This window comes from Oppia nitens, unplaced genomic scaffold (genome assembly GCF_028296485.1).
Source record: "Oppia nitens isolate AA-2021 unplaced genomic scaffold, nextdenovo-longstitch-racon4-pilon3 scaffold3_pilon_pilon_pilon, whole genome shotgun sequence".
NCBI classification, from domain to species: Eukaryota; Metazoa; Arthropoda; class Arachnida; order Sarcoptiformes; family Oppiidae; genus Oppia; species Oppia nitens.
The window spans coordinates 4,490,096-4,504,555 of NW_026533221.1; the positions used below are offsets into that span (position 1 = coordinate 4,490,096).

The window sequence follows — 14,460 nt, forward strand, 5'->3', positions numbered from 1 at the left end:
TTTACATTATAAGTAATGTAAAAATTCTTAAAATAAACTTATAATGAGACCTAATATTTACATTTTATACTATTATTAATAATCTATATTATTATTATTTGATTCATTTGATTATTAATTTATTGTAAATTAATAAATCTATACTTTGTTGGTATACTTTCAGTTTTTAAAAACATTTAATTATACATTTTAAAATATAAATCTTATAATTATATTGATATTCATATAAAATTAGTTTTCATATAAATATTAAATATTATTTATATTATACCATTTGTTTAGATTTACAATAACATTCATTTAACAAATTAAAATTGAAATATAAGATATGATCGTCAAATTAGTTATACATTTACTCTCAACTCTATAAAATATTTGTCTCAATTTTGTAATAATTTGTAGATTTATTTCCCGAGTTTTAAATATACTTTATATTTATATATCTATATTATAAATATATAATTTAGGTTCATTTTTGTGCCTCGTTTTCAATTACATGGATATGTAACTTATTGTTTTGTTAATATAACTGAAATTAAAACTAATTTAAAAATCATATACTGTTAAGTTGTACTCAAATTATTTTCATAACAACTTTCAATTTTTATATTAAATCAATACTAATTTTCAAAAATTACTCAACATATTTGTATTACTAGTCAATACATTTTTTTCATTTCAGTAAAACACAGTTTTAGTTATTTAACATTAAAGACAAAAGTATCATTGATTTAATTACTGCATACACTGTATTTTATTGCATATATATTATCATTTACGGTAGTTATTCTGTTATTCATCTATATTCTCAATAATCAATTATCATTTATAAAATAATTATTAATCCAAAATAATATAATTAAAATTAATATTAAGTTCATTAAAGATTGTAAATTTCAAAAAATGTTTATTGTTTTCAAATAAATAAATTATGTATTATTACTATTATTATCATTTAATATATCGTTATTTTGCATTTTCTTAATGAGTCGACCTTTCATTTGAAATTTATGACCTAAAAGACGGCGAATAATAAATTAATTAAATTTCAAACATAAACGAAGTTATAATTACCGGTACAGTCAAGGGTTTCTTCGAAAGTCTTTTTGCGACAACAGGATCGGCAAAAATTATAATCACATTTCTCTGCCTTTGGATTCGGACATAATGTGCATAAAATCCGTTTACTAACAGCTCTGACCCGATCTGTATGATTGATACTACGATTCATACGTTTCAACTTTTTCTTTGATAGCTTTTTACTCTCTGTCTCAATATTATCGTCTTCAGGAGATCTCTTATTTGCCATTGAAATGATTGGTTTCGGTTCGGGTCTAATATAAGGCTGACATATATATGGAGGCAAAGTTGAACCATCTGTCCAATTGTTACTAATTATAGACTCACTATTATATTGTTTTTCATATCTATTTTTCAATTCTTTAGTTACATTTTCAAACACATCGATGGTATGGGCTTTCGCTACTTTTTCTCGCAAATCTTCATTTGACTCTAACATAAAGCAGTGATGAAAGAACTTAAATATATGTCCCCTCGTGTATGATAGAGGACATGGATATTGATTAACAAGATTTAAATATTGTTCGGCAACCGTCCAAACGGCAACGGGTTTACCGGTGAAAAGGGCCGGATTATGGAGTAAACCTTCAGCTGACATAACAGCCTCCACTGGTATCTCATTAAAACACTTCTCGACATCACTTAATGAAAGGATATTTCCGTTGGCAAATACCGGCACTTTGACGGCTTCTCTAATTATATAAACAATTTGTTAAATTCAACAATAATTGTCTTTATAATCACTCACTTGATTGCCTTAATATAAGTCCAATCAGCCAAACCAGTTTGTGGTCCTTTTTGTTCCCGACGTCGGCCGTGAACCTACAATCAATAAAAACGGTAATCAACAAATTGTTAACAATGTTTGTCAACATTTTATTAAATTGTAATTTTACACAAATCATGGAAACCCCTGCTTTTTCCAACATTTTTGCGAAATCAATAGTTTTGTTCAAATCGGCAAATATTCTTATTTTACAAGTTATCGGCACTTTTAGTTCACTCGATATACGGCTTACTATAAATCGATATTACGGTACAATTAATAGATTGATTGAAACTTTTGAAAATAAACATATCCTATAGTTTACTCATATCATAGATTAGATGCCATTCATCCATAAGAAAAGCTCCGTAATGTCCACGTTTAGCAATGGCTTGGGGACAACCAAGGTTTATGTCAATGGCATCGCAGTGACCGACTGCCAACTTTGATGCCTTCAACAGCACTTCCGTATTATTGGCGCAAAACTTATTTAGATATAATATACGGATTAATTGTAAATATAATGTCAGATCAAATAAATACCTGAAGAATAAGTGGTCGGTCTTCGGGTGACGTTTGTAGACATTGATTACGATATTTAATATTATTAATGAATGAATTTGCGTTAATCATTGGTGTATAACAACATTGAATGCCATAATATAGTCGACCTAATAATCTGAAGGCCAGTTCCGACTGATCCACCATCGGTGCCATCACATGACGACAACCTTTAAGTGTCTGACAGTAAAACTCATTACTATTGTCACTCATTTCACTATATTTTTATCACATTTATCCAAATATATCCAAATATATCAATAAATAACAAAAACACAAATCATATGTTAATTGTTTGTATGTTTTGTTGCATTAACTCATTGAAGACATGCTTTCAATGAAATGTTTAGTCAATACTACAGTACTATTACTACTGTATGACTGCATAACAATATATTGTATTTAATATCAATAAACTATAGAAACGATTGCATCACTAATGGCTTCAAAGTATGGCTTCAAATGTGTTTCATTGCAACACATGTTTGAAACGTTTGACAAACGGTTTAATTGATTTAACTGTTAAACAATCGTTAAGACGATTGTCGTACTCATCAGTTAACACATCGTTAGACATCAAAAACATGCCAAAAGACAAGAGTCAGTTATTGCAGAAACTGAGAGACCATCGGACAGGAAAAGCAAAAAGAGTGTCCAATAATGGGTTGCCGTCGGGTATCTTCCAGTTATCTGTTTTAGGCAACGGATCCAAAGGTAATCCACGAGCACTGTATGTGTCGACCGATCGCAACAGCTATCTCTTCAACTGCGGTGAAGGCACTCAACGGCTGGCAAATGAACACAAGTTAGACATTAATTAATTAGCTATTTATTTAAGTAATCAATTAATTGATATCTTAATCATAATATATTAATATTAGACTCAAATTGTCAAAACTGGAGAACATTTTCATTACTAAGAGATGTGTGGAAAATATGAACGGAATCATTGGTTTGGCTCTAACTCTTCAAGACATTGGATTACCGGTCATAACACTTCACGGACCACAAAATGTCGATCAAATGATGAGTTTTTATAATCATTTCTTAAAATTTTCGGGAATGAAGTTAGAGACTAAAAGTTATGAAAATTATAACTTTGAAGACACGGATCTTATCGTTAAATGTTCAGCCATTCATAAATCGATGTCAAATGAAATGAATGATGATATGAAAGATGAAAAAGATTTAAATGAAACAACTTTTTTATATTTATGTAAATTAAAGGACAGACCGGGAGAACTGTTAATAAAAAAATGTATTGAACTGAAGATACCTCCCGGACCTCTGTTGGGCCGACTAAAAGCAGGTGAAGATATTGTTTTACCCGATAATCGTGTTATTTGTTCACAAGACGTGATGGGACCGGTAGATAATGGACCCATATTTGTTGTGATTGAATGTCCCACTAAGGCTTATATTGATTCAATTGTTACAAATGAATTGCTTCAAAGTCTTTCAAATGAAGAATTGCAATTAATGTCACTCATTGTTCATTTTACACCAAATGATGTAATCAATGACAATAATTATCAACAATGGATGAGAAATTTTGGTGATTCAGTAAATCACTTGTTCATCAACGAAGACAATCCTATCCAGAGTTATATCGGCGCAAATCGACTACAAATTAAACTCAATTTAATTGACTCTTTTATATTTCCATTACTTCACTGTATTGATAACAATGAAATACATCGTAATTCACAGCTAAACTCATTTAAAAGTACCAAAACTTTATTGAAATATCATTTAAGACCTGCTAATGATAAAGGATTTGATGATAAAACTGTGGTAAACATTGATGTCAATGGTATTAGAGAAGAAGCTTTAGCTAACACTAGTTTTATGGAAAGTAAAAGTCTATATCAAATACAACAACAAAATTCTTCTCAAATTAAAGAATATCCTGAAATTATTTTCTTGGGAACCGGATCTGCCGTTCCATCTAAAGTGCGAAACACGAGTGCTATTTGGGTAAACATTGATTCCGAGACCTCATGGCTATTGGATTGCGGAGAAGGAACATATGGACAGTTGTTTAGATTTTATGGCAAAGAATGTGAATCAAAACTTAAACAATTAAAAGCAATTTATGTGAGTCATCTTCACGCCGATCATCACTTAGGGATACTATATCTTATGAAAGAGAGATCATATCTAACAAATAAACGACTTTTGTTATTAATTCCGCCCGCAGTTAGTAATTGGTTTCAAAATTATAACGACAACGTCGAGAAAATATCACATCTCTATGAAATTGTTTTATGCAAAACATTTATGACTGAAATCAACAAAAAAGTGTTAAATGTTTTAAAACTTAATGAATTGAAAACAGCTTTAGTTCCTCATTGTTCACATAGTTATGGCCTATCATTTACCACAAGAAGTGAACCTAATTATAAAATAGTATACTCGGGCGACACTCAACCCACAGTAAACCTCACAAAAATCGGAAAAAATTGTGATCTACTCATACACGAGGCATCAATGGAGGATCAGTTGGTCGATGAGGCGAGACTTAAGTTTCATAGCACCACATCTGAAGCTATAGAAATGGGAAATAATATGAACGCAAAGTTCACTATTTTAACACATTTTAGCCAAAGATATGCTAAAATTCCTGTATTTAGTGAAAAATTTAACGATAAGGTGGGCATTGCTTTTGATAATATGAGAATAAGGATGTCTGATATCAACAAATTGCCTCAAATTATACCAACAATTAAATGTTTGTTTGAGGACGAGATCGAAGAACTTAAGAATAAAAGCGCTCAGAATCTTAAGCGCAAAGAATTTTTGGCACAATTTAGAGAATCGATGATTTAAAGCCTAATATTTTGTCAAATATATATAAATTTAGTTTATTTTCCATAACAGTTGTCATGAGATATAAATAATTATACAAAATATTTGCAAATAAAATATGCTTTCATTAAACAAATATCAAAATGTATTTACATTATTATATTACGAGAAACATTGCAATCACTTAATCTTTATTATAATTACAAAGTAATGACAAACAAAAGTCAAAGCAATTTCAATATTTAGATTAACTTTTACTTAAATATATTACATATAAAAAAATATTATAAAACTTATTATTTAATAATTTTTTTTATATAAATAGGCAAAAAATTGTGCATTAATTGCATATACAGTATGTGACAACAAGTGGTAGTTTTTATTTTTAAAAAGTTGTTTTACTTTATTTTGTCACAAAATCGGACACTAAATGAAAGTTTTAATAATAGCCGTAAAACTGAAAACTGTTGGCACAGGTATTTAGCGCACCGTCTCATTAGTGAAGGTAGGGCTGACTGTGAGTGTGCTGTAATTGGAGTATTGGCGGCACCAGTAGTATCACTGTTAGGAAATGTCAGTGTATTTGATGGTTGGATAGCCTTAGGGGTGGTTTACATAGGTTTACATCTTGTGTTAGATTTGTTTGCAGAGAAAACAAGTGTTTTGTTGTATTAGTTTAGTTGATGTCATATGTATTACAGTCTATTATATTCAATGTTATGTATGTTTGCAATGATTTAGTTATGACTTAACGCCTCAAACCAGTGTCCGTCCATTTGTTTGATTAAATGATACAATAAATTGTGATATTTAGTGACCAAATTAGTGATATCGACAGCAACACAATGTACAGAAGGGCCTCATCTCACCACAACTTCAAGAGGACATCAACTCCTTCAGCACAACAACAGGCAAAGTATGGCATACAATGACATACCAGACAACTATCCATCCATTGATGCAAATTATAGTTAACCCCAATTCAAATGATTATTATATTTAATACAATGATTTGAATTTATGTCAAAATAACAATAAACACACTTTTCATGTGATCCTAAAATCTCGTGTTATCTTTAAAACACATACCCTGTCATGTGTTAGCTCTTATCTATCATCAAGTGTTTGATTGGCATTATATATATACTAATCCTAATCTTAATCCGACTAAAACTGTCTGTTTATACTTAAAACTAAGTTTAGACTTTGTATTAACAGAGAGTTGTTCCGTATGAGTCCAACCAATGGCACGAATGGGTCGAGTCCTATGAGCTCTTTAAGCTGTGAATCAGATGATATGACCAATGATGGTATTACTCTTGAAGAAGGAGTTATAAATCTATCGCAAAAAGTTTGTTATATTTTTAATATATGTTTTATAATATATAAAGTGCTATGAAGTTATTTGAATGGTATATCTTGCAACAGATCCAGTCATTACAAGATCAGGTCAACTACTTGTCTGAGGGACAGATCAGTAATGAAGACCGATATACTCGTGTCAAACAAGAAAACCAAAACCTATTAACTAAGTATTGATTTTTTGTTTGTTTTTTATATTTGATTTTCTTAACTAATTGTCTCAATTAATTACATTCGTGTTGTTATTAATAGTAATACAAGTTTTGTATTTAATATTATATCTGAAAACATAGTTTTAAATCTATGATATATAGTATATAAAGTACAGTACTATACGATATAGCTATTGATGTCATAATATTGAGTGCTTTAATAATGAAAGCTCTGGTATTGTAATACAAATTGAATGCAAGTTATGATAAAACCTATGAAACCTATGAAACCCTGAGGAATGGATTCTCCCATTTGTTCGTTATATTCATTGAATGCATTGAGTTTTGTTGACGTTTACAAACATATTGTCATTAAATATATCTATTGTTATGTGTAGTGAAATGCATATGAATTGTCTAATATATTATAGTATTTATCACTAAATACAGTATTTTTTCAATAAAATAATGATTTATTATATAATTAATATTAATGAAAACGATGTCATAAACTATATATATATAACTTTAACTTTAGGATTCACTCATTGGAAGAACAGTTGAGAGATATTGAGATTCAAAGTGACGAACGACGTGAAGAAGAAGAACATCGATATCGGGATTTAATGGCCAGACATGAGAGGGAAAGATCTCAAGAGAGCGAACAGTATTTGAATCGTATCTATAGTTTACAACAAGAGTTACTCGAAGCTAAAGAAGAGTCGAAAAATTACAAATCGATTGTCGAAAGACTTCAAAACGCCAAAACAGAACTCGAAGAACTAATTAATGATAAGACTATTGAAATCGAGGCCTTAATACTTGAAATAACTAAACTTAGAGATGTTGTCCACAAACGTGAAGATGAAAATAATGTTAACTCCAGATTAATTGAAGTCTTAAATCAAGAGTTATGTGATATGAAAGCACCGAAACTCGTGGAAACAAAGAAGACGAGAACAATGTCTTCAAGCGATGACATCGATATGCTCTACAACTCAGAAATTGATAGACAATTAAAGGAACTTAAAGAAGAAAATAGAGGACTTAGAGAGGCTAATGAAGAACTTTCGGCGCTTCTACTCAACAATGGATTAGAAGAGGGAAGAAATCTTTTACGACAGGGAGAAGTGGCCTCAAGTTTAGCTACAGAATTGGGAAATTACAATTCAGATCAGGTTTGTAATGATATATTTGATTTGCCAAACAAAACATTAGACCTAACATTTGATGTACAGTTAAGAGTAGCTCTTAAGGAACAGCAAGAAGTCAATGTTAAGCTAAGGGCATATATCGATGGAATACTACTGAATATTGTTGAGAATTATCCACAACTTCTTGAAGTCAAGAATAAATGATTGTCTAAAAGACTATTTGAATCTAATTTGTTACCACTTATTGTATTAGAAGTTATCTATGCATACGATTCCGTCCTAAACACCGATAATGTGATCATTATATAAGTGAAACAAAGCCTAAAATAAGATATTTAAACGAATTTGTGCTCATTTTTTAATATTTTTTTGACAAATCTGTGACAAAATACAAATTGTTAATTAGTATTATTAAATAATGTAATATTTATATTATTATATCGATTTGATAATCATCTGAAACCTATTCATTTTATATCATTTGTAATATTCATTATTATTGTATAAATAATTATCATAATTTTAGTAAATATTTAATGAAATTCATAAAAATAAGTTACTGTATATTTAGTAATAAAGTTATTTACATTGAATGCAAAATAATTGAAATGTTATTAAATTTATTTATTTATTATTACTGTAAATATTGGCAAATTAGGTGATGAGTGGTATTAATAATTTTCTGTACATTATATCTGAAATTCAAAGAGACTTATTATTAATTGAAATATTTGATTATTTTTGAAAAATGTTTTTAAATAATCAATATTTTAATTAGTTATAAGTCTTATTGAATTTCATTTATTTCATTAAACATAGAAATTGATGAAACTGTAGCTTCAATTGCTGTTTAATATACTGTGTAAACCTTATATACAGTCAATAGCATTAATACTGTAACGTAATATAATATTTATTAAAAATAATACAAAGTTTGTATTACAAATTACAACTAATTTGTAGATTTACTAAAATTTATTATTAGTACTAATTATTATTAGTTTTGACGGTAAACTATTAATAAAATCAACATAAATTATAATTGATAAGTTAAGGTTGTCAACTATTTTGTGACATATTAAATAAATATAAGTTAATTACAATAAATATGTTAATTAAGTTATTTAGGTTTAAATGTTTGTCAAAAATGTATAGAAAAGCATTATATCTATACTGTACTGTAATTTACAAGTTTCGTACAACTGGTTTACAAAACACTATTTACATAATATTGTATTATATTATACAGTATTTACATTGTATTATATATTAATAATTAAATAAATTCTACAATAATTTAATTTCTATATAATTTATAGCATTAATCAATTTAAATAAATTAATAAATAAAATATTTAGTATTAGAATCAATTACAACACAATTATCTATGTATTAATAAAATGTATTATAAATTGTGTGAATCACGTGATGACAACACATATTGTAAACAATATTGAAATTAGTTGTCAATAATTTTTCAGTCATTTGTCGGCTAAACAAATGAGTGAATCAGTGAAACCATTTGAAAAATCAGACCTAAGAGTCAATCAACAAGAGATCAATTCATTACAAGATCTCAATAATTATGTCAACATTAAGATTGACAGTAAAAATGAGTTGATATGTCAACCGCGGATCAAATTGCATGTAAGTCGAGGTGTCTGGAGATCAGATAAGAAACTCATTGAAGTCATACAAAGCAAAGGTATTAATACATTCATTGGTTTAACCATCGATTCCGTCAAATATTTGGAACCATTTGAAGCATTATTTCTTATGGAAAGTCAATCACTTGAAGTATTGTTTGAAGACATTCCTCTTAGTATTGAAGAGTCGTATAAAATGTTTTTACAAAATGAATCTCAATTTGATTTGTATCGCATCTATAGTTATCTATCAAGAAGTGGTTATTTTGTCAAAAGAAGACAACTTCAAGATAATTGTAGTCAAGAAAAGAGTAATATAACTACACTAAAGAGACAGTTAAGTGATGCAGACATTGATGACTATAAACGACTTAATGTTGATTTGAATTCATATGAATTGAGTTCAGAGATAATTAATAATAAAGTGTTGACTAATATAAGACAAATCAACAATCATTTGTTACCAAAACATCTTTTATCACAAATTAGTTCCAAAAAGCAATTGTCAAACGAGACAAATAAAGCACAGAAATCACTCATTTATGACATTAAATACAGTGAAAGTTCAGTTGAACTCAATTCTTCACTTGTTTTGTATAACAAAGATATTAAGCCGTTATGTGATTTGGGATCTATTATGTCTTCAACTGATTTATTTGCTTTAATGCAGTCATTTGGTCCCAAAACAAAAACTATTTATAATACAAGTAAAGATCGCATGAAGTATGACTATATTCTTGATGTATATAAGCAAAGTAACAAACGAATAGAGAAAGAGCCATATATTCATGTGATAGTCACCAGAGCTGATCAAAAAGTTGCGCAAATGGATGACATAATATGTCTGAAGCAAATGTGTTCATCAAATGAATTGTTGTTTGCAGTCATCAGCTCTAATGATATGACTTTCTATAGCGTCTCTCAAATGCATTTGAACGACGAATGGCCGCAATTGTGGCAAAAGTATTTCAAATAGACATGACTTGTATGACTATATCTATGAATATTTGCCGACTAGTGGTCACTCTGTCGGGTCATAAAATATGCTAAATATCTATCGGTTGACTTGTATTGACCCGAATGTCACAGAGTTTATGAATGACTTGTATTACAATTGCAATCAATTATTGTATTCTATTTGATATTAATATAAATTATTGTATTTTTCTATTAATTGTAATAAAAAAGTATTTAAATGAATGTAAAAACACGTATTGAATGAGTGATTGAGTGATACAATGGATCCATTGGGTGATGATATGAAACAATTGGTCAACACTTATATGACAACAAATAACAAATTTATTCAAGATTTACAAATATTGACAAACACTTTGCATAATAATGACAATCAATTGGTGTTTGCATTCAGTCATCAGTTAGACATCAATTATCTCCTCAAGTCTTCACAACAATCTTTGGGTTCAAAAATGATTAAATCACACAAAGAATTGTTATTTAAACACATTTTTACAATTTTTTCAGATCTTTTCGGTCAATATTTGTCTGAAAATTTTGATGAATTTTGGCATTTGTTTTACAAACGTCTTAAGCGTCGAATTGGATCCCAAGTATTGGGCAGACGTAAGATATGGTTGTGTCTGAAATTGAAGAATTTGCCGCAAAGGTTTGTCACCAATTGTTTTTTGACAACTATTTTAATATACGTTTGCAACAGATTTCACGTCAAAAAATACGAAGATTTGATGACTTTTCCGTTTCAAGTTTTGTCTCTCGAAAGTCTTCAAATCGTGTCAATTAGTGAACCGTTGAAGACAGTGATAGCTACTAAAGTGGTGGCCACTGATGAACGCAATTGCGACGAACCGATTAAATGGATTGTCAGACAATTTAATGAAACAAATGAAAAGTTTGAAAATCATAGCGAAAGATATGTTGAGTCGATAGGCGACAGAATATATGCCATTAAAAGGCAATTTAAGGCTAGAGTTGGAACTAATGGTGACAGTTGTCTGAATCCCATAGAAATAACTGCCAATTATTATGCATTCACTTTACCAGAGATTCACTGTCTTTATAATGGATCTCATTTGCAAATACCTGTACTTTTGAAGTCTAAGTCTTCTTCTGGCTATTTCTTACTATCTTTTGATAAGTTTTGTTTCCCAACTGAACATAAGTTTGGTCTTAACAATGAATTTAAGCAATTTCTCACTCAATTTCCACAACAAATCCAACTTTTATATGAAGGTTTGCTTTAAATATAATATTATTACTATACTGTAATAACTACTTAACAAATTTAATTGAATATATAGATCGACAGCAATCCAACTATAGTTTTGCGTTAACACTTGCTTTCATATTTGCCGACAATATATCACTAATCGGTTCATTTTTTCGCCTAAAATTGGGATTATTATTGAATCTGTTGTCTCTTAATGATTATTCTAAGGTTTTAATTACAATACATATAAAATTATTTACAAAAATTATTTGTGTTTTCTAAAAGACTATCTAAAAGAAATTGAGTTGACTTACAGTTGACTTGTTTATCTAAAAACAATACAATTTATAAAAAATCTTAAAACATTTATCATATTTTTATTATAATTATTACATTATCTTACAATTATCTGACACATTTTTTCCCATTTTACTAATTGTAATATATATATGAATAGCTAAATTTAACTGAAACATAAAATAGTAATATATTTTGTCAGATAATTGTAAAAATTAGGTAAATTTCTTATTAACTATTATTTTTAAAAAACTGAATGCAAATGTTTTGAAGTGTTTATATTTATTTAATAGTTTTGTTTGTTTATAACAGAGAAATTTGTCATCAGTTCTGGTCATATGCAACGACACATTAATTATAAGACGTTTACTCGAGTGGTCGTCTCTATTCTGTAGACACCAATTCATTCAGTCGTTGACATCAATGTCAATGACAGGTATGTCCCGCACCGGAACAAGTATTGAATGGACTGATTCAGGAACTCTTCAATTGGGTGCCGATGGTGTTACGGTTATTAGCAGTTGCATTGGACTCAATGAATTGCCCGACAAAGCGAAGATTTCTCTTCTTCAAGCACTTGAAACCAATGTTATGGTTGCACGCAATAGTCAACCATCGGTCGGACTCGAAGAACTTGATTTAAAATCGACAGTTTGGGCCACAATTGAGAATAACATTGAGGAGAGAGAAGTTCAACAAACGCCAAGAACTTTATACAAAACTCAAAAAATACTTTGGACTGAAGTCTTTGCAATGGTTTATGTCATCGAATCATTGGATACCGAGTATTCATATCAACCAAACAATGAATTCATTATCGATCGCTTTCAATGGCAACAGACGCTTAACTTAATGGCATCAATTAAGACACAAATGGGTAAGACTGCCAACGATTATCTTCAAAGGTATTTTGTAGCGAATCGTCAAATTCGTGGACCAGTTATGAAAAAGATATCAATGGAAGCATTAATTTGTTTGAGTAAAGCATCCGCTAAACTGTCTTTTCGTCAAACAGTCACCAAATTTGATGCATTAATAGCTATTCTTCTTTACGAAGAAAGTTTGTCCGCGAGATTCCCTAATAATAGGTCTCAACTCGGAGTTGAACCCATATTTCACGTTCAATCAGAAGATATGGAACTGGCTATCGGTCCAAATGTAAGACATTTTATGTTTATATTATTAATTTGTTGATTCATAAAAACCTAATAAAACAATATTTAATATTATATTAATTATATATTTGTCGGATTTTAATTGAATTTTATATAATAACTCACCGTTAAATTGTGTTTTTTCTCCCATATGGAATTCAGAAAAAAATGAAAAATAACATTTTCATATGGTAAAAAACTTGCATTTTTTACCACCCCTTGTAATAAATAAACACTAAATTATTATACAAAGTAAAAAACTATATTTTTCATTTGGGAGAAAACGCATTATTTACCCATGACTGACATTTCCATATGGGAGAAAAAACACAATTTAACTGTACTGTTAAATCATGTATTTTTTCCCATATATCAAAATATGGAATAATAATAATTTGTATGTTTTTTATATATTTTAAAGATTTCCCACCCCTTTGAATATGTTATATATTTACCGATTTATAATATGTAAAAATATTGTAAAAGTATACAAATGTCATATATTGTTAAACACTGTTATAACTAATTAATTAATTAATTACCGGTAATAGTTATCTAAATATACCTGCTTTAATATATTACTGTTAATTATCGGTCATTACAGTTGTCTATTCCCTCAATTTTGCTTTTCCCTACTGACGACTCGTTTAATTTACCAGAGGTGGTAAAAAAAATTTTATCGCATGAAAATGTTTTTTCATATTTTTTTTATTTCCAAATGAGGGAAAACACGATTTTACAGTAATATAAAAAATTCAGCAAAAAATTTGTGTAAAAATTTATAACAATTGATGCAATCATATAATATATATTATACTGTATTTATTCATATGAATAGTGCGACACATTTATGACTGCATTTGAAGAAAGGTTTTTGCAATTTACTGCTAAATTTGCGCCAAAAGAAGAACCATCACAAAGAGATCCATTTGGTGATAGTGTCGTCAAAGATGAGTTAAATTTTGTTAACGAGGAATAACATGTTTTTTAAAATTAATAATTTGATTTATTTTATTCAACTTTATAAATGCTAAATCTTTATAATTAACATTTTAATTTTTATTAAATTAGTTTGTAATATAAAAATTAAAAAAAATAAATATAATAAATAGAACATTGAATTATTGATAACAAAAATTTTGAGTTGAATTTGATTGATAATTAGGAAAGTTATTATTATTATTGAAATTATTATACAAATGATTTTGATTGTAATTATTTGTTTCAATATTTTGGTTATATTGTAATGACATTGATTGCGGATAAAACTTATTAACACTATTGCTATCAT

The 14,460-nt window shown here is 28.7% G+C and overlaps 5 protein-coding genes across 6 annotated transcripts; 4 read left to right on the forward strand and 1 right to left on the reverse strand.

Moving 5' to 3' along the window:
* Positions 1-784: 784 nt before the first annotated feature.
* Positions 785-2,727, reverse strand: LOC128957871 (tRNA-dihydrouridine(16/17) synthase [NAD(P)(+)]-like). The gene is made up of 7 exons (XM_054303686.1): positions 2,390-2,727; positions 2,172-2,331; positions 1,977-2,098; positions 1,829-1,902; positions 1,075-1,772; positions 944-1,015; positions 785-789 (listed from the first exon to the last, which is right to left on the reverse strand). Exons 1-7 carry the CDS (start codon positions 2,618-2,620, stop codon positions 785-787), a joined length of 1,362 nt encoding a protein of 453 aa, XP_054159661.1. The 5' UTR covers positions 2,621-2,727.
* A 97-nt stretch (positions 2,728-2,824) lies between these two features.
* Positions 2,825-5,236, forward strand: LOC128957872 (ribonuclease Z, mitochondrial-like). Its single transcript, XM_054303687.1, has 2 exons — positions 2,825-3,212; positions 3,289-5,236. Exons 1-2 carry the CDS (start codon positions 2,860-2,862, stop codon positions 5,234-5,236), a joined length of 2,301 nt encoding a protein of 766 aa, XP_054159662.1. The 5' UTR covers positions 2,825-2,859.
* Positions 5,237-5,724: 488 nt separating this feature from the next.
* Positions 5,725-8,229, forward strand: LOC128958498 (rab11 family-interacting protein 4B-like). 2 transcript variants are annotated; one of them, XM_054304363.1, is made up of 5 exons: positions 5,725-6,131; positions 6,434-6,566; positions 6,644-6,747; positions 7,268-7,907; positions 7,968-8,229. In XM_054304363.1, the coding sequence occupies exons 1-5, from the start codon at positions 6,061-6,063 to the stop codon at positions 8,085-8,087; spliced, it is 1,068 nt and encodes a 355-aa protein (XP_054160338.1). In that variant the 5' UTR covers positions 5,725-6,060; the 3' UTR covers positions 8,088-8,229. The 2 variants fall into 2 exon arrangements, with proteins under 2 accessions (XP_054160338.1, XP_054160336.1); XM_054304361.1 differs by having other exon boundaries at positions 7,268-8,229.
* Positions 8,230-9,310: 1,081 nt separating this feature from the next.
* Positions 9,311-10,647, forward strand: LOC128958500 (uncharacterized). Its single transcript, XM_054304364.1, has one exon. It carries the CDS (start codon positions 9,385-9,387, stop codon positions 10,504-10,506), a length of 1,122 nt encoding a protein of 373 aa, XP_054160339.1. The 5' UTR covers positions 9,311-9,384; the 3' UTR covers positions 10,507-10,647.
* A 121-nt stretch (positions 10,648-10,768) lies between these two features.
* On the forward strand, positions 10,769-14,148 carry LOC128957873 (uncharacterized). Its single transcript, XM_054303688.1, has 6 exons — positions 10,769-10,952; positions 11,016-11,157; positions 11,209-11,741; positions 11,810-11,946; positions 12,328-13,173; positions 14,008-14,148. The coding sequence occupies exons 1-6, from the start codon at positions 10,769-10,771 to the stop codon at positions 14,146-14,148; spliced, it is 1,983 nt and encodes a 660-aa protein (XP_054159663.1).
* Positions 14,149-14,460: the final 312 nt, after the last annotated feature.